We start from the raw sequence: 20,939 nt of genomic DNA on the forward strand, positions 1-20,939 counted from the left end.
GCACAGTGCCCTACGCGGTGACGTATCATCCGGGACCGTGGTACGTGTTGACGCAGGCCTTTCCTGCTGTGTAGCGTGAGCCGGTTAATGTGGTAATGCTCGAGAGTGTCTGTTTGTAACCGGCAGTGAGTATTTATTTAAATATTAAAACTATTTTTAATAGTTACTGTTATTAACATATTGTAATGTGACCGTCAGAATTGCTCTGCTTCGTTCACACCACTGTGAACGGTCAATGTGTGGTTACTTTAGTTGACCTCCATTATTGGTCATTCAGGTTTGTGAAAAGATACTGGTTTTATTTATTTCATAAATTTAATTTTTTTACGTGAGGGCACTGTACTGGAGACGATTCTGTAATGTGAGATACTGTTAAGGCATTGATATTTATACAAGTTTCAATTTGGACTTGGATGAGATGGCTGTGGTATACAGTAATTACTGGGAGTAAACTATTTATAAAGTATGGAACACTCGGGGGGTGCTGGAAGATCTCCTAAACAACCACAGCAAATACCCAGTGGATTATACAGCTTTTGAATGAACCTTGAGTGCAACACACCTGGAACTTAAAGTAAATTTGAATGTCTCTATTTACGTTAAAGTAGACAAACACAGTAGGAATCACTTTGTAGTCTTGTGTCTTATGATCTTATACTCCACAACCACCTGATTAAGGAGCAGCACTCCGAAAGCGAGTGCTTTCCAATAAACCTGTTGGATTATAACCTGGTGTTGTGTATTTTTAAGTCCCATACTGGCGCCTCCAAATCATTTGTAATCTTCATGTACGTGCAGAGATCTGTTCTGAATGTGCCTGATTTAAATGGTCGGGAGGGAGTAAATTCTACCTTATATTAACAAAGTTTTCAAAGTGTAGTTCTAGGTTGTTCTGGAGTAGTATTAATTCTGATGTGTGGTGATTGGGGCCAACTTTCCATAAATACTTTGCATTAATCTTCCCAGTACAAATAGCATTCCAACATCATTAAATATTCAAGGGACAAAAGGAGGAGAGAGAATAAATACAATAACTACCACTAGAAGAAAAAGTGTTAGGAAAACCCATGGGACTAAAGAGTGATAAGCATCCTGAATCTGACAGGATAGATCCTCAGATATTAAAGGAAATAGCTACAGAGATAGTGGATATATTTGATAGTAAATGTCCAGGAAATTTACATACTAGAGAAGTCCCAGAGGATTAGGAAACTGCCAATGTAGCATCTTTATCTAGAAAGGGAAGGAGTCAAAACCAGGTAACTGTAGGCCAGCTAGCTTAATGTCTGTTATTGTGAAAATGTTAGAATTTATTATGAAGGATGTGGTAACAGAGCATTTAGAAATGCACAAAATGATCAAGCAGAGTCAGCATGGCTTCATGGAGAAATAACTAGCTGCCTCTGTGGAGAAAAATAGATATTATTTCAGGTCAACATGGATGGAAGATTCTGATTAAAGGCCACAAATGGTAACTCAGTTTCTCTTCCACAGTTGCTGTTTAACCTATTGAGAATTTCTGTTCTTTTCTCTTTTATTAGGACTTTATTAAATTTTAAGTTTTTTTTAAAGCATTTACCTTATATTTATGTTTCTTGATCTAATGACTTGTAGACCAGTTCTGATCAATCATATACTAACAGTTCATTCTATCTCTCTGATTCTCCCTTACTCTTTTCCATTTCCACTGAAGTCTCAAATATAACCTCCACGATCCCTATTAACTTTTCATTGAACTGACAGTACATTTTTGGAACTGCTTTATTACTTTTCCTAAAGTAGGATGCTTGAAATTGCAACTGTCACAATTTTTGCCTAAAATGTCAAAATTTGTTTATACAATTTGAGAAAGAAATATTGAAATTGTCCAGTCATTTCAAGAGTAGGAGAAGACCATCTGTTTATTTAAGTTCAAAGCAATTTAAAAAGGCAATTAAGAGCACGAGAGCTGAGAATTTAATGCAAGCTGTAAAGTCCTTTTATAAAATCTTAAAAGTTAAAGTAGAGAAAGAGTCCTATTGTAATTGAGCTTTCAAGGTTACCTCTGAAGGGAGACAGTTTTTGTGTATTCCTAAAGTGAGATGAGAGGAAAGAGAAGACAACTTACAAAATATTCTTATTTCACACACAGGTCCTAAAGTTTTAAAGCATTACTTGACCTATGCAAAATTAATGCAACCCCTTGAGTTTCTGAAAATGAATCAATTATGTAAAGTAGAAAAATACACATTTACATGAATTGTTAATTTGCTAAGCACTTCAATTCCACATAGTCTGCAAGACTACTGCTATGATGCTTTTGACCATTTAAGCCCCATAAAAGTAAATTTAACTAGTTCCAGTGCAATACTTGCATTTGGTTTAGTTTATTTGACAAAAAGAGATGGTAGCTTCTTATTAGTGTGGCAAACCTCACATTTTATTATCCTGTGTTGTAGTTTAACTAAAAATAAATGCTAACTTCTTTATTACTATACAAAATAATAATGGGTTCTAAAGTCATAAAACTCTATTAAGGTGGTCTTACATGTATAGAAATTAACAATTCTTCAATTATGTATTTTGTGCCTCTGCTTTTGTATTTTTTAAAGTATTTCTAAAATTTTTGCTTTTCAGTATTGTCAAAGGAACAATATTATCTTAATTCCTCAGGTGAATTAACATTGTGCTGGTCTGTTGGATCAATCCTTGATGCAACCCTTTGTCTGAAAATTGCACCAATCTGAAGTGGCACGGCCCCAAAACAGGGGTGGGTTGAAGGATAATTTCTTCCTTTCGTTATTTGTTGCAAACATTACATAAAAGATTGTCCGTTTGCTACAGATAAGAAATAGACTTTGGGTTGAAAGAAGTCCTCCTATGTCCACATGTTGATAATGGGATGAACCTTCATCTGTTGCCAAAGCCTTGCATGAACTTTCTCTGGAATATACAATCTAAGTCGATAGAATCTGCATTATCCGCTGTTTATCTTGTTATGGATTTTGTTGGACTGCATTTGACTTTGTACCATTTACAATTTTTTATGTATGTCCATTTAGATAAATACATTGTTATGATGCATTGAAAGTTTGTTGATTATATTTAGGGGGAGGTGAAGACCTTGCGGTATTATCAGAAGACTATTAACCCAAAGACCCCAGGTAATGTTTGCGATCCGGGTTTGACAGAAAGTGGCATTTGAATTCAGTAAAAGTCTGGATTCAAGTGTCTAATGATGACCATGAAACATTGTTGATTGTCAGAAAGGCCATCTGGTTCACTGATGTCCTTTAGGAAAGGAAGCCACCATTTTAGACCATTAGACATAGGGGTGGAAGTAAGGCCATTGGGCCCATCGAGTCCACTCCACTATTCAATCATGGCTGATGACATTTCAATGCCACTTACCCACACTCTCCCCATAGCCCTTAATTCCTTGTGAGGTCAAGAATTTATCAATTGCTGTCTTGAAGACATTTAACATCCTGGCCTCTACTGCGCTCCATGGTGATGAATTCCACAGGCCCACCACTCTTGGGCTAAAGAAGTGTCTTCTCATTTCCATTCTAAATTGACCCCCTCTAATTCTAAGGTTGTGCCCACAGTTCCTAGTATTCCTGCCTAATGGAAAGAAATTCTCAGCATCCATCCTTTCTAAGCCTTGTATTATCTTGTAAGTTTCTGTTAGATCTCTCCTCAACCTTCGAAACTCTAATGATTGCAATCCCAGGATCCTCAGCCATTTATCGTATGTTAGGCCTACCATTCCAGGGATCATCTGTGTGAATCTCCGCTGGACAGTAATTTTACCTGATCTGGTGTACATGTGACTCAACAGCAATTTGGTTGAATCTTAACTGCCCTCAGGGATGGGCTATAAATGCCAGTGACACCCACATTTTATGAAATGATTCCAAACTAATATGGTATACATATGGAGAGGAAACCCTGTTACTAATGCACCCATATGCTGTATAAACTCATTCTAAATTAATTATGCCACATTTTAATAATAATCAAAATTTAATTGTGTTTATAGGAATTGTATTTTGTGGTTAAGTATTGATGAACTTTGTTTTTAAAATTTAGAATCTGTGGCATGCCTTGATTAGATCTGTGTAAAATTAGCTGTTATTCTACATATTACTATATGTATTGACATTTGCTACATTGCTCCCCTGGAAATAATTTTATTGATGGCTGAGAAGTAAGGCATTTTTATCTTCTAATAATTATTTTTTGTGTTGAGTACTGAAGAAGTGTCTGCCCAAGGATGTTCAATCCCTTATAGCTTTCAAAGCAGTCTCTGTTATTTCTAGGGGTTTGTCTTCCCTGATGGCTTTGGCATCCTGATTTTAGTTTGTTTTTAGGTGGATTTTCTGCTCCTGATGGCGTTGAGCTTGAAAATGAAAATTGCACTTAAGCACAGTTTGGCATATCTCAAATCCTTTGACCAGAATTCAATTTTGGACAGGGGGTTCATGATCTAGCTCCTGCCTCACCATCAGTTGAGATGTTTTGGTGACCAGGTAAGAACCACTTAAAAGCCTTAACCCACTACTGCATGAATTAACTCGGGCACAGTGTTCCCTTTGTCATCCTGCTTTTGGGTTGCTGTGGGCAGTTCGTCGCCTCTGGGAGGGGTCTTTTGATCAAAGACAATCATTGTCTGGTCAAAGGAGTGGAGGTCTGGCAAGGGACTGCTTGCTGAGCGTCACACTCAACTGTTGCTTCTGATCATTGCATGGTGAGTCCATGATTCAGTGGACCTTCCTTGAAAGTGATAGTGCAGGTTTCTTGCTGGCTTTCCAGGACCTTGTGAGTCTCCCAACACCTAGCAAGAGTCCATTCAATATTTCTGACTTTACTTTTGCATTTTTAAAAAAAGTCCCCCTTTCTTGAATGATGGTTTTGCTGGCTGGGCAATCATTTATTGCCCATCTCTGTCGCCTCTGCGAACGTGTTGGTGAGCTGCTTCTTGAACCACTGCAGTTCATTTGGAATAAGTAGATCCACAACGCTGTTAGATAGGAAGTTCTGGGAGTTTGACCCAGCAACTCTGAAGGAACGGCAATATATTTCCAAATTAGGGTAGTGAGCAGTGTTCCCACATATCTGCTGTCCTTGACTCTCTCGCTGATGGTGGTTTGGGAGGTTACTGTCAAAGGACTTTTCATGAATTTCAACAGTACATCTTGAGGTTGATACACCCTGCTACTACTATGTGTCGGTAGTGGATGGAATGAATGTTTGTGGATGTAATATCAACTGAATACAGCGTTGAGCTTCTTGAGAATTTTCAGAACAGTACACATCCAAGCAAGTGAGATTATTATATCATATTCCTGACTTGAACCTTGGAGATGGTGGTCAGATTGTGGGCCATCAGGGAGGAAGTTAGGCACCTCAGTATTTTGTTGTGATGCTGCTAGACTGAGATGATTGGCCTCCGATATCCACAGACTGATATGGCTCCAACCAATGCAATGTTTTCCCCAATTCCCATTGAATTTTGTTCTCCTAAGACTCATGATACTCTTGGTCAAAAGTTGCCTTGGTTTCAAAGATAATCGCAGTTGTCTAAATGAAGTATGTAATAAGTTCTGCAATCAGGTAGTCCAGGCAGAACTCAAAATGAACTTGTTGCATAAGTGTGCTTGACAGCACTATCAATTTTAACATGTATTTCTTAACTGATAATTGAGAGTAATCTGATTGTGTGATATTTGACTGGGTTGGATTTGCTAAGCTTTTTGTGGTCTGAGTGTGCATATGCAATTTACCACTTGAGTGGGTAGGCGCCATTGCTACAACTTGGCTAATAGTGAAAAAGGTTGTGGAGCTCAAGACTTCAGTTGTTGGTTATGCAGATAACCTCATTATATTCATTCTTGGATGTAGGTGTTGCTGGCTAGGCTAGCATTTATTCCTCATCCTTAATTGCCCAGATAGTAGTTAAGAATCAGATGTAGGCCACAACAGGTAAGGACAGCAGGTTCCTTCCCTAAAGGGCATTAATAAAACAAATACGTTTTTCCAACAATCAGCAATCAGTTCTTAATCATTATTAGACTGTTAAATTCCAGATTTTCTTTGGCAAATCATGGAATATGAATTTGACAAATGTGAGATTTGAACCTGAGTGTCCAGAACATCACATGGATATGTGGATTAATAGACAATAATACAACTGAGCAATCGTATGGTGTCAACATGTTGGAGGGTGTCCTCCATGTGAAGCTGGGACTATCCTCAAGGACTGGTAATTATATTCCTTTGTTGTGTTTTTTTTAACACAGAATTATCAGTGTCATGCTGGATTGCTAAGTAGTGAAAGTTTAATATATTTGGAAATCTTGAATAGTTTTGCTGAACCGACAAACTTATTTTGTGCAGTTGCAGAGAACCTTATGTACACAATCCAAGCAATAACATGGCTGCTGTCATGTGGTACAATTCTGATGCTTCGTTCATTAGTATAGTAGCTGTTAAGTTTTAAAAATCATTCATGAGACATGGATGTCACAATATTTATTGCCTATCCCTAAATGCCCAGAGGGCAGTTGAGACTCATCCACATTGTTGTGCTTCTGGTTGCCTGGTCACCATTAGACTCTTAATCCAATATTTCCAGGATAAAATTATGTACACTATAAGTGGGATTATGTCTATGTTGTTTTTGAAAACTACACAGAAACAAGAATTAAACAATTTGAATTTCATTATTAAGAATCTGTATAAGGTTTACAGGCAGTCCTTGGGTTGAGAACGGGTTACGTTCTTGATTCCATTTGCAAGTCAACTTTTAAGTCAATATAATAGAGGACAATATAAAGGAGTCATTCATCAGTACAGGAAATGTTCATATGTCAGTCTTTAAAAATACATCCCTGTATGGGATTGTGCTCATAAGCATCAGGGTTTATAAATTGGGTACTTCCTGTGATGGCTTGATAATCCTTCAGGATGGTATAACCTTCTTGGTATACCAAATACACTGATATTGCACTCATTGTGTCTTCCATGGATGCACTTGAAGTGATCTTTTATCTATTTATTTATTCACTGAATCTATTGTCATGTGTACTTTTACAAGAAAAATAAAATGAAAAGTGTTATAAGTCACTCTACTGTGGTGCCTATATTAATGACAGAAGTCATAAGTAAATTCATAAATAACAATAATAGTAAATTTAAGACATAAGTTAATCAAAATCTATTTAATGGTTCCTGGTCTCTGAGGAAGCTGATCAAAAGATTGTTGTCTGACAGTTGGAAATTTTGAAACGTCGTTGGTGACTTGGAGAAATTCCTTGCACATTCTCTTTGTCGTCTTGATGGCATTGTTGATCCCTGGCCAATACATGGTATCCTGTGGAAGGCAGTCTAAATTGCTCCATGCCAGTATGTACCTGATATTGCTCTGATGATACTTCCTAGCAAAGAGCTTGATGCATTTAATTAAACCTTTTGAAATATCTAGTTCTATATGGCTAAAAATGTGTGTGTGACTGGCATCTCTTATATCATGTCACATCATCCTTCGATGTTAATTTTCCATTGTGATACAGTCGTGGATCATTATCTGCTTTCTGAAATTTGTTGACTTTAAGTACACCCTCCAATTTGATATCCATAATGTCTATTTGTAAATCTTGCGAAATTTCTGCATTCATATTTGGAGTTAGTAATCTGCTCACTGTATCAAAAATAAGGATCTTTGTACCAAGTTTGTAACAGCCATGAAGTCTTGGCCCATACTTTTTTTTAAAGAGGTTGTTGCAGTCTAGTGTTGCACTTGTCAGTGGTTTGTATCAAATCATTTTCAGTGGTTTATGATCAGTTTCTGTTGTGAATTGCTTACCAGACTGGTATGGAAACGTATGATACCGATTGCCAGAACAAGTGTTTCATGCTTTATGTTGGAATAATTTGGTTTTACATGTGGTAGACTATTCAATCTAGATTTGCTATTTTGACAATGCATGCTGTAATTTCTTTGAGATACATAACTTCCAGGATAGTCATCTTTTAGAGGTCAGAGAAGTGTAAGATGCAAGTTCTGCTGACAATGTTTCTTTCAGTGATTTGAGCATGTGCTGATTGTCCTGCTGCCATACACATAGTGTGTTTTCCTTAAGAGTTGTCTTAACAACTAAACTTTTTAGGGAAAGTTTGGTGGGCATGGCCTTGGAAGTTAAAAACAAGAGATATTTTGAGTTTTTTTTTGAGTAGCTATGTGATGTCCTGAACCTTTGCCTGGTTCAGGACAGTTACCATAACCTGAGTAGATCTGGCCTACGTTCACCTGATAACTTCAACAAACAAAGTAAGTCCTTTATGGTGAATGACTATCATTATTGAGTGTAGATTTCCCTTTTTTAGTTTATCCATCACGGCAATATCATCACCAATACAGACATTTCTAGGAATTTTTTTTATCATGCCATCCGTATGCTCTGGAAGAAATGTTGACTGACAGTCTGAAGGTTTGTCTCTGGAATGAATATGGTGTTTTAATAATGATTTCTTGAGGTTTCTTTGCAAAATGAACCAACCAATATCTGTGCATGACATCCAGTGTAGAAAGTAACTTGGCTTTTGTGAATTTGGCATTCGGTTCTTCAAAGTTGGAATTTTGTTTGGGCATTGCTTTCTCTAAAGATGAAGATGCCTTCTGTTGGCTAGATTGTGCCATTTTCTTTAGCACTCCTGTAATTTAACTGCACCAGTCTGTACTGATGTACACATTGGATATTGTTTTAATGTTCCAGATTGTCCAACTCACTCGAGTTTTTTTTATCTCAGCCCTGTGCTTTCTAGAACGATTATTGCAATTGCATTTTTTTGAAGTGCACAATAGCATCGACTTTAACATTTCCTATGGCATGAATGTATTGTTGCAAGATCTGACAAGCTCAATGCAATTATTTCTGTCCTGTTGTGCTGTATCTTCACAATGTTAAGTTCCATACACAATGATGGTCCTACTATTGGTGATTCATTTGCGTCCATTAGATAGAATACTTATGATTTCCATGTGTGGTAACTGCACTGTACCAATGCATTCTGTGCAGTGACCCATTATATGTAGTCATTTTGCTGTTGTTGATTGTATAGTTGACTTCCAATAATCCATCTACATATCCTTAAATGCTGACTGTCTGGTGGGATGTTTTCATTAGCTCTCAACTTTGAGAGCATACGTTCACCAATTTTCTTATACCGATATAGTGGCAAAAGCTTCAATATGTTTGACTTTGTCCATTTTCTTTTATTAGAGGTAGTTGCAATTCTACCCACATACCCACAACTATGCAGTCTGATAGGCTGGGCCCGCATATCTTGCTTCTCCCTATCTGCCCTGAAGAAGGTAGTGGTGGGCTATCTACTTGACCTGTTGCTGTCCTTTGTCTATAGGGACAATCACAGATGTTACGGTCAGTGTTCCAGTTCTTTGACCCTGCAACAGTGAAAGGAATGGTGATTATTGTTTCAAAGTAGGTTGTTGTGTGACTTGAAGGGGAACTTGCATAGTGATGTGCTTCTGGGATGAAATTGTTATATTCAGTATGTGGAAAGCATGTTTACCTTTCGCTCTGAGTCTTTACCTGATCAGTCTTGCTGCTAACCTTGTATATGTGTTTGCCTTTATTGCAGGTCTCCAGTGCACTCCCTGTTGTGGCTGCCAGTATGCTGCACATGCTTTTATTTGCTTGTACCCTACTGTAACCTATGGTAGTGCTTTTAGAATCAAAGTTTTTGGTTAGCTGAGACCAGTATCATTTTGAACTATCTGACTTGAAAAGATCTTGGAACACAGCAGTTTTTCAGTGGGTGTAAAGCACGTAACCTGCTTTCGGCATCTTGGCTGCTAAGCCAGTACCAGTAACTGTACCTAATGCTTGTGGATGATGATGTCTGGCTACACTGGCTTCCTTATTTTTGCCATCTTTTAGCAGTCTGTCAATATCATCTTCTCTCTCCAGTTAACTTTGATGCTTACATGAAGAATTATGACCAGGTCCATTAGCTGCTTGGATAGCGCAACCTTTAAGAAATAGTCATCCTTGTCTCTGTCACAGCACCACTGACAGATGAATCAATTGATTCTTATAACTGTTGACTGCAAGACATCAGTTTTAGATGGTGAAATCTAATATTCACTTATACACAAAGCTGATCCTCCAGCATTTCTCCCAGAAGGGGGTCTCAGGTAACCATCAGAGACTTGAAATGTTGACTCTAAAGCCTGTTGTTTTCAGTGGTGATCCTTATTTTTATCCCTGTTGCTTATCGGGTTTTGCAACAGCTAAATCTAAAAAGCAAAGGTCCTCCTTTTGCTTAAAAACACAAGTTCTGAAAGGATATCTAATGCTCTAATTCATGCTAGAAATTTGGTTGTCCCCTTCCTGATAATCCCTGTGTTTTACCAAAGTTAGAGATATTTGGGGATTTATAGTAGCAAGACTAAAAGCTTAATTTGTGTGATGATTCAACAACTCAGCTGCTGTGCTTTTTTTTGTAGTATCTTTCCCTATACTGTTTTCACCTGTGGCTCAAGCATTTTTTGTTTTGTGCGCTTTCTGTTTTTGCACAGGAATAAAACCCCAAGGTTGCCTCAATGGCCCTGCAGCTTCTACAACTCAGCTTGGAACTGATTTGCTTCTACACAGACCACTGATGTGGCCAGTTCAAAATCAAGTATTCACTGTTTAAATAGTGACTTGCTTTCCTGGGGTCCTGGTGTAAATGTAATTTCAAGCCTTGCCTGAGTATTTTTCCTGTGGTCTTCAAGTTTTCATCGCTGTCTTCATTTTTTTGAGAAAGATCGCCACTGATCATCATGTCAATTCTTGTGTTTCTTAACACAGAATTGCTACAATTATATTGAATTGGTAAGTAGCATAGGTTCAGTTCATGAAAATCTCAAAATTAACTTTACGTAAACTGACAACTTGCATTACAGGATAACTTTTATATGCATCCTTAGTCTAGCGTGTTGCTCTTTGGATTCAAAGGTTATTAGTCATCTGGTGCTTGGTTCAGAAACGTACTCAGCTGTAAAGAATACGTTCTTGTGGTACAGTGATAATATCCCTATTCTTGGGCCAGAAAGTTCTAATCCCATCTGTCCAGATTAGTGTTGCATCATGTCAAAACAGGTTGATTCAAATTATCTACTCAGCTGTTAAAGCAGCAATACATAAACTCCTACCAGTACTGTCAAAGATAAATGCATTTGTGACAGATTGATAAAGATGTGTTCAAGTAGACTTTCCTTTGTACTGGATCTCTCACCTTCTGCCTCAGCATTTGGTAATGTTTTATTTAAGACTTGACTAGTTCAATCATTTATGATTCTGCTGGACCACTCTTGGTGATAGAGATTGAAATTCCCTCACCCATAGTACATTTTGTGGCCTTGCTACTGCAAGTGCCTTTTCCAAGTAGTGTTCACTGTGGATGAGTCCATATTCATTAGTTGAGGGAGTATGGTAGGTTTCAGCAGGAGATTTCCTAATCCACTTTTGATCTAAATCCTTGAAACTTAATGTAGTTAAGAATTGTGGCTGTGGATTTTCAGGGCCACTCCATCCTGACTGTTGCTGCTCCTGTCAGTGGGACAGGACACTCTCTAAGGATGTTGATGTAGGAGTCTGGGAGATTGAGGGATTACTGTCAGGCTGTTGCTTGTCTAGCCTGTTGGGTAACTCTCCCAATTTTTAGCACATCCCCAAATTATGTTAAGGAGGACTTTGTAGGTTGACTGGGCAATGAGTACCTTTGTCATATCTGATGCAAAATTCAAAATGAATGGTCAGTCCTGTTTTATTCCAAAACTTGGATCTGAATTCTTGTTGTTTGTTATTAGTCTGACCCTCTGGATTACTAGTCTAGTTTACCAATAATTTAGTCTGCCCCCATCCAACTCCGGCCTATCACCCTCACCTTGACCTCCTTCCACCTATCGCATCTCCAATGCCCCTCCCCCAAGTCCCTCCTCCCTACCTTTTATCTTAGCCTGCTGGACGCACTTTCCTCATTCCTGAAGAAGGGCTTGTGCCTGAAACGTCGATTCTCCTGTTCCTTGGATGCTGCCTGACCTCCTGCGCTTTTCCAGCAACACATTTTCAGCGTTACCAATAATTTAGCCAAGATGCTACCATCCCTTTAATAGCTATGACATAGTTGATAGCATTCTTGTCTCTAAGCCAGGAGCCAAAGTTCCATTCCAGTGCTTGAGCACAAAAATCAAAGCAGTGTCATTCCTTGGTGGGATATTAAACTGGGATGGAGTCGTCTTGCTTGTGTGGCATTATAAGAAATAAGCAGAAGAGACATAAATCTCCAGTACCCCTGGTCAGTTAATCAATATCTCTCAAATAGATTATCTAGTCATTATCATCTGCTTTTAGTGGGAATATGCTATGTGCACATTGGTTGCCACATTTCCTACATTATACCAGTGATTTGTGTGTAGAGAGTACTTAATTATCTGTAAAGTACTTTGAGCTGTCCATTGGTCCTGAAAAGGGCTGTGTAAATGAAATTCTTCTTTTAATACAGTCCATTTTTAATGTTGTCTTGCGTAGCATTGTTTCATTTGAACACCATTTATTCTTTGGAACCTGTTTTTCATTTTTGCAAAATGATTTTGTTTTAGTGCTATTTGCATGCTGTGTTTGCGTCCACAAATCAGAATCCAGTACTGTATCCTGTATCCCACACAGGCATACACTTCCGTCATGGTCCCTTGCCAGGGTTGGAGGATTTGAGCTACAGGGAGAGGCTGTTTTCCCTGGAGCTTCGGAGGCTGAGGGGCGACCTTACAGACGTTTACAAAATTATGAGGGGCATGGATAGGGTAAATGGGCAAAGTCTTTTCCCTGGGGTCAGGAGGTCCAGAACTAGAGGGCATAGGTTTAGGGTGAGAGGGAAAAGATATAAAAGAGACCTAAGGGGCAACTTTTTCACACAGAGGGTGGTACGTGTATGGAATGAGTTGCCAGAGGATGTGGCGGAGGCTGGTACAATTGCAATATTTAAGGGACATTTGGATGAGTATATGAATAGGAAGGGTTTGGAGGGATATGGGCTGGGTGCTGACAGGTGGGACTAGATTGGGTTGGGATATCTGGTCGGCATGGACGAGTTGGACCGAAGGGTCTGTTTCCACGCTGTACATCTCTATAAGTAGTCTTGCCTCCTCCTTTGTCATGTTTCCTGGCTTGCTTGTGCTCTGGCTTTGGATATCAGCTTTGTTCTGTCTGTCAGGACCCATCATGCTTCATCTTCTTGGTACTGCTTTGCCCAGCCTTGCCTTCCTGACCTTTGTTTTTACTTTAGGCTTCAGGTCTGGTCTCCGTTTTGCTGCTGGTTTCACGCCCGGTGGTTGCCTCTTTCTTGAATTCAAAAATAAGACTCCATCTATTGGTATTGGTTAGTCACTGCAGGCAATCCCAGTGCCATCAGATGAAACCAGCTTCGTCCTAACAGTACTCATAGTCATTGGGAAGTACAGCACAGAAACAGACCCTTTGGTCCAACTCGTCCATGCTGCCCAGATATCCTAATCTAATCTAGTCCTATTTGCCAGCACTTGGCCCGTATCCATCTAAACCCTTCCTATTCATATACCCGTCCAGATGCCTAATAAATGCTGCAATTGTACTCTGTAGAATATTAATTCTTTTCTTTTTATATTTTTACATTTCAAGTTATTTCATTTGCTAGTATAAGGATTTAGCAGTTCAAAGTACAGATGGCATTGTAATTTCAACTTCAAGGGCAAGAGTATAATGTTTTAATTCTGCTTCACTGTTAAGGAAGTTTCTAATAAACACGTGGTTTTCAGAATTGCAGCCCTGATTTTAAGTAAGGGCATCCTGGAGACTGATTTTTAGCCATCAATGGAAGTTTGAGAGTTAACACAATTGTGGAGCCAAGCACCCCAGGCAGTTTATTCTGTTATTTATAAACTGTGTTCATAATACCCAAATGAGAAGAAAATGCTTCACATATGTTTTGCGATAGAAGAATCCTTTCTTTTTCCAAAATGAATGCTTGCTACCTCAGTTTGATAGATTTAGGAGTGATATTATCATTTTTTACATCTGTAACATCTGAGCTGGAAGGTTCATTTTCAGACGTTTCGTCACCATACTAGGTAACATCTTCAGTGAGCCTCTGGACGAAGCACTGCAGATGTTTCCTGCTTTGTATTTATATTTTTGAGTTTCCTTGGGTTGGTGATGTCATTTCCTGTTCTTTTTCTCAGGGAGTGGTAAACGGTGTCCAAGTCAATGTGTTTGTTGATAAGAGTTCCGATTGTAATGTCTGTCTTCTAGGAATTCTCGTGCGTGTCTGGCTTGTCCTAGAATGGATGTGTTGTTGCAGTCAAAGTGGTGTCCTTCCTTATCTGTATATAAGGATACCAGTGAGAGAGGTTCATGTCATTTTGTGGCTAGTTGATGTTCATGTATCCTGGTGGCTAAATGACATTAATTTTGCTTGACAAACAACATTTACAAAATACCATGCAAGAACTGTAACAAACACTACATTGGACAAACAGGCAGAAAACTAGCCACCAGGCTACATGAACATCAGCTAGCCACAAAACGATATGACCCTCTCACTAGTATCCTTACATACAGATAAGGAAGGATAACAGATCCATCCTAGGTCATGCCAAACAGGGACACACACGAGAATTCCTAGAAGCATGGCATTCCAACTGGAGCTCTATCAACAAACACATTTGACTGACTTGGACCCTATTTACCACCAACTGAGAAAAAGAACAGGAAATGACTTCACCACAAAAAATGACATCACTAACCCAAGGAAACCCAAACCTATAATACAAAGCAGGAAACATCAGCAGTGCTTCATCCAGAAGCACTGAAGATATTACCTAGTATGGTGATGAAACATCTGAAAATGAACCTTTCAGCTCAGCGAGCAAACCTACATCCTGAGCTACAAATCTCCTCAAAACTCGCTAAAGTATTTTCCTTCTATACCCATTGCCCAACATGAACTCTACAACTCTGACTAGCACCAGCTTCTCATGAAAAACCACTACATGTACCTAGTCCCTTTCACAGCATTCAAAACTATTTGAGACGTCCAATGTTTTCTAGAGAATAATGCATATCCTTGCGTATTTGATTTTGCTTTTTTTTATCCATTCACGGGATGAAGGCATCACTGGCTAGGTCAGCATTTGTTGCCCATCCCTTATTGCCCAAAGGACAGTTAAGAGTCAACCATGTTGCTGTAGGTCTGGAATCACATGTAGGCCAGATCAGGTAAGAACAGCAGTTTCCTTCCCTAAAGGACATGAGTGAAGCAAATGGGTTTTTCCAACAATCGACAATGGTCATCATTAGTTCCATCTTGATTCGAGTTTTGTTTTTTATCGAATTCAAATTCCACTACCTGCTGTGGTGGTATTCCAATCCAGGTCCCCAGAATATTATCTGGGTTTCTGGGTAATACCAGTAGTAATATCACTCAGCCATGCCTCCCCCAAAGGTTTCTATCCTTCACCATGACTTTCACCACTGAAAGTCAGTGTTGTGGCTTTCAATTAATTTACTGGTTACAAAATTGAGTATAATTTTAAAAATTTGAACCATCACAGGTTGTAGTCCAACAGGTTTAATTGGAAGCACTAGCTTTCAGAGTGCGGCTCCTTCATCAGGTGGTGACAACCTGGACTATAACCTGGTGTTGTGTGATTTTTAACGTAATCATCATTGCAGATGACTAGTTCTGACAACAGTAATGCAAACCTTGCAATTTGATTTTCTTAATAATGTAGTTAACAATCTGATGGTATAGTTTGGTCAGACTTATTGTCTGTATACCAGGCTACCTCACAGTAATAGAATTTGTGTTTGTATGTGTACTTAAAATGTGTGAGTTCCTAATTTTAAATTAATTTTCTTTTTGTAAACCCAAAGGTCAAAGATGACTGATCCAGATGTTGTGACTGAGGTCCCTGCAGCTTTGAAACGACTTGCCAAATATGTTGTGAGGGGATTTTATGGGCTGGAACATGCATTGGCCTTGGACATTCTCATTAGAAACCCTTGTGTCAAAGAGGAGGACATGCTGGAGCTGCTGAAATTCGACCGCAAACAATTGCGAGCAGTCTTGAACACACTGAAAAATGACAAATTTATTAAAAGTAGAATGCGAGTTGAAACTGCTCCAGATGGTAAAACTACAAGGCATAATTATTACTTCATAAACTACCGCCTTCTGGTCAATGTGGTGAAGTATAAACTTGACCACATGAGGCGTAGGATTGAAACTGATGAACGCGATTCCACCAACAGAGCCTCTTTTAAATGTCCCACCTGTTTCAACACATTCACAGATCTGGAGGCAAATCAACTATTTGACCCAATGACAGGTACAGAAACAGTTTTGTATTTAATTGTTCAACATTCTGTCGTTTTTTTTAAGCAAGTAGTTTAGGGTATCGAGACTTCTCTGACTAATGAGTAGCTGACTGTCACAAACAAGGAAGTTCCGATATTAATTCCCATTGTATGTTGAGTTCACTGAACATCAGAGCAATGCTGAGAATTAGTATGAATATTTTAGGTTCTGGAGGGAAAACCAGCTCAGATTCTTGAAGTCTGGTTGAAATACTTATCTTTGAACAAGATTAAGTTGGCCTCTGAAGCACTTCAGAACAAAAGAGAAAATAATCGCATTTCATGCTTCAATGATGATCACTTAAAGAAGAGAGGGAAAGCAATGTTGGGTAATTTTGATTAGACTTACAGTGTGGAAACAGGCCCTTCGGCCCAACAAGTCCACACCGACCCGCCGAAGCGCAACCCACCCAGACCCCTACATTTACCCCTTACCTAACACTATGGGCAATTTAGCTTGGCCAATTTACCTGACCCGCACATCTTTGTGACTGTGGGAGGAAACCGGAGCACCCGGAGGAAACCCACGCAGACACGGGGAGAACGTGCAAACTCCACACAGTCAGTCGCCTGAGTCGGGAATTGAACCCGGGTCTACAGGCGCTGTGAGGCAGCAGTGCTAACCACTGTGCCACCGTGCCGCCCACAATGGAGGAAGGAAAGTGATCAATTCTAATAAGGTGTATTGTGTACTGAATTTGATGATTTTAAATGTTGAACATTTCGTTGTTAGACTCAAGTACGTTTTGGATTTTAGATGAATATTTCTGATTTTTTTGGTGAACTGTCAGTCTTGATCTTACTTAATTTAATAAACCATTTAAGGAACAAGGGAAGGCTTTCGAGCTCCTCAAACCTGCCTACCCTTTCAGTTAGGTCAGAGTTATCCAGCCTTTTCATGTGAGTAGCCTCATTTCAATTTTTTTCCTCATTGAAGGGAGGTGAGCAAGCTTTGGAAAAATAAGACATATAAATTTATGTCACTATTATTAAAACACAGTAAATTTTTATTTGCCACTTTCAAATGAGACTAATTTCTGTAACTGTAATATTGGCTTTGTTGTTTGTGGAACCTTGTGTGTGGGCACTCACCATAGTGTTACCTTATCTGCCCCATATTGCACTCATTCATATGGGGCTGCCCTCACCTGTTCCTGCTCCCTCCTGTCATCCTCAATTTCCCTCCTCACTCACATGCTCACTTATTCATAGTCGGGCAGGAATTGCTCAGGAAATGCTCAGTGTCCACTTGAAGCCTCATGTCAGGTCAAACAAGGGCAAAGAAACATCCCAATTGATTACACCTACTGCTCCCTTAACTGATGACTCAGCATTTTTCTCCATGTTAAACAATACTTGGAAGAACTAAGAGTAGAAAATGCAAGATGCCCTGTGGGTGGGAGATTTCGGTGTTCATCACCAAGAGTATTGTGGTAACATCACTACTAACCAGGAAGGTTGGATCTGAAGAACATTGCAGCTGTGCTGGATTCCTGATGAAGGGCCTTTACCGGAAACATCAATTTTCTTGCTCCTCGGATGCTGCCTGACCTGCTGTGCTTTTCCAGCACCACTCTAATCTTGACTCTAATCTCCAGCATCTGCAGTACCCATTTTTGCCTGTATTTAATGGTATTGACTTCGATTGATAATACCTCTGTTTATGGTGCTATCACAGTGCTGAATGGCATAGATTTTAAACACCATCTAGCAACTCAAACCTGAGCATCTATATGTTATTGTGTATTGTCTACAGCAGCAGTATTGTATTTTGCAGCATTTGTAACCTCATTGCCAAGTATATTCCCTGCTCTACCATTACTATAAAATTGTAGGAGGGCATGTCCAGCGCCAGAGATACCTAAAAATAAGTTGTCAACCTGGTGAGGTTGCATGGGAGTACTTGCTTGCCAAGCAGCAAACAGAAATGGCAGAACTAAGCTGTCCCACAACCAAAACCTGTAGTCCTGCCTATTCAGTTGTGGATGGACTTTTGCAGGTTCTGCCCCCACTCCCAGCTCCACACCCACACCAGACCCCAGCTCCCTGCCCTGCCGAGTTTTCACTATCCCTCCAGACCCCCCCGTCACTGAGGACGAATGATCAGTCCTCAACAAAGGACTCACCTTCATCCCCCTCCGTCCACGCATCAATGAACTTAATACACGCCGTGACGTCGAACAATTCTTCCATCGCCCCCGCCTCCGAGCTTACTTTCACAATCAGGATTCCCGCCCACCTTCCGAGGACCCCTTTGCCCACCTCCAACACACTGCATCTACCTTGAACAATTAGCCAAATAACAGGAAGCGATGACTCCACATCTCTCCCCCATGGTCACTGATGGGGAATCCCAGCACGTCAGTGCATCAAAGCCAGAGATACCCAGTGAATGATCAATCTTGGCCACCTCATGAGGACCCCGGCATCACAGATGTTAGTTTAACTCACTCTATGACATCTTTATTTGCTTTGTCAATGACCTTCCTTCCATTCTTAATGCCAGCAGATGGAGCTGTTCATTAATGATGTGCAATGTTCAGGGCCATTTGTGTTTGCTCACTTGCTGACGTAGATTGGGCTAGTACGTGACAAGTAACATTTGGACAATGCAAGTTCCACATAATGACTATTTTGAACAAAACAGAATCCAATCATCTCAGCTTGATATTCAGTGACATTACCATTGCTAAATTCTCTACTAACAACATCCTGGAGGTTACCACTGACACTCAACACCATTGTAGAAATGCAGAATGTTGATGTGCATACACAACACTATAATCATTGTTAGGCAAGTTCCTGAAGTGTACTTTAAAATAACGATTGCATGATGTGAAGATATAATGCTAATTCAGACTGGAGTTAAAAGCTGATTTGTTTTATTATTTTAGAGTTCTTTGACACCAATCACATGGAAGTGAGTGTTTTTGGGACACTGCACATGTTACTTTATTAAATGGTTGAAACCAAGTTCTGAATAGATGCTCTGCTAATAAGGCACGTTTTTCCAATGGCCTCGCCTTAGCATTTGCTTTTAGATCTACTGTGCACAAGAAGGAGTCGTGAATTGAATTATTTTCCCGTTGATCTTTTCAGTCCATGTTAGGACAGAATTTTTCCATTATTTTGTTTTTCCATTTTAAAGTGTGATGGTGATGTTGACTGAAACTTTTATTGTGAAGTCCAATTTAAAAACTAACCCACAGGGTTTCTTCAGAGTTAATTTTTTTTGCGCTAAAAAAGGATTCATCACTGATCAGACCGTAGGATAATGGTTTGCAACATAATTTTTCTTTTTCCCTCTCTCCCACTTTCACATTGTCTGTCTGTGTCTCTTTTTCTCTCTCACACAGTGTCTCTCTCTCTCTCTTACTCTCTCTCACACACTCCCTCACTCTCACACACGTTCTCTCACTCACTCACTCACTCACTCACTCACTCACACACACTCACGCACACACACAGTCCCTCTCACACACACACTCCCACATATTCCCTCACACACCTGCTGTCTCACTGACGCATACATGCACACGCATCCATTGTTGCAGAGGGCAAGGAAGATGTTTCAAGGACGTCCTCAAAGATTCCATGAAAAGAAAGTATCCTTATCAATATTAATCTGGTTCCAAGTGGCCACCCAGTCTGGAGAAAAGATGTCAGTCATCTCTAATACGCTGGAGACGCCACACACAAGCAATGTAAAATATATGAGGAAACCTGGTTAGAGTCTGTGAGGATCCAGCATGAGACTATTTTGTCACCTTGCTAGATGGAAGAAAGTCATCTGCGATCTCGAAGGGAACTGTCTTTGAAGATGATGTAGATAGAAAAATAATGTTAATTGTTGGAATTGGTTGACTCGACATTTTATCCATCACGTATATTTAGTCTGGTTATGAAATAACATTGCTTATGATTTGAATTCAATGCCTGTAAATGATTGAAAATTTACTATGAGATGTATCTCAAATATAGTGCATTCGAGTATTAGACTCTTAATTATACATGACATTCTGCAATTGTAGCAATGTGCCTACTTTTTAAATAGTGACCATTCTTTAACTGCAATGTGTTCTTTGGAGCAGAGTAATATTTTTGAGGTATTTGATACAGTATATTAAAATTAAGTATGAGGGAATGCTAGCATCCTTAATGAGGTTATATAGAAAATAAATTATGTTCAGATCCAGATATTGTATACTGAAAAAACCTAGAAGATTGGAAGATTGTTCAGGACTTGTTCATGAGAAATATACAGAGATGAAAATCAGTGTTCATAATTCAGTTACCACTGCTTTGGGTAGTTCAGAAATAGAGTTGACCCAGAAGAATTGTGCTTCGTCCAGTGTCTGCAGTAGTCTATCAAAGTCTCCTTTTTGCTCTAGCCATTTCTTGACTTCTCAAGATACAATTGAATTTTTTTTTCTGCAAACTACAGTTGAAATGATACATTTTGTTTTGAATAGTGGATACCGATGCACAATATTTTGAATT

At 39.3% G+C, this 20,939-nt stretch overlaps 1 protein-coding gene across 6 annotated transcripts in view; it reads left to right on the top strand.

The window, feature by feature from the left end:
• The first annotated feature begins 38 nt into the window (after positions 1–38).
• Positions 39–20,939, top strand: part of gtf2e1 (general transcription factor IIE, polypeptide 1, alpha) — a 53,405-nt gene continuing 32,504 nt past the window's right edge. The window contains exons 1-5 of one of the 6 annotated variants that reach the window (XM_060833609.1): positions 39–125; positions 3,089–3,143; positions 4,353–4,511; positions 10,583–10,880; positions 15,957–16,411. In XM_060833609.1, coding sequence (XP_060689592.1) covers positions 15,964–16,411 — 448 coding nt within the window. In that variant the 5' untranslated portion in view covers positions 39–125; positions 3,089–3,143; positions 4,353–4,511; positions 10,583–10,880; positions 15,957–15,963. Of the gene's footprint in view, positions 126–2,700; positions 2,750–3,088; positions 3,144–4,352; positions 4,512–10,582; positions 10,881–15,956; positions 16,412–20,939 lie in introns of those variants that run through there. The other 5 variants (XM_060833611.1, XM_060833610.1, XM_060833612.1 and 2 more) reach the window with 5 other exon arrangements.

The sequence above is a fragment of the Hemiscyllium ocellatum genome, chromosome 12 (assembly GCF_020745735.1).
Source record: "Hemiscyllium ocellatum isolate sHemOce1 chromosome 12, sHemOce1.pat.X.cur, whole genome shotgun sequence".
Classification (NCBI taxonomy): domain Eukaryota; kingdom Metazoa; phylum Chordata; class Chondrichthyes; order Orectolobiformes; family Hemiscylliidae; genus Hemiscyllium; species Hemiscyllium ocellatum.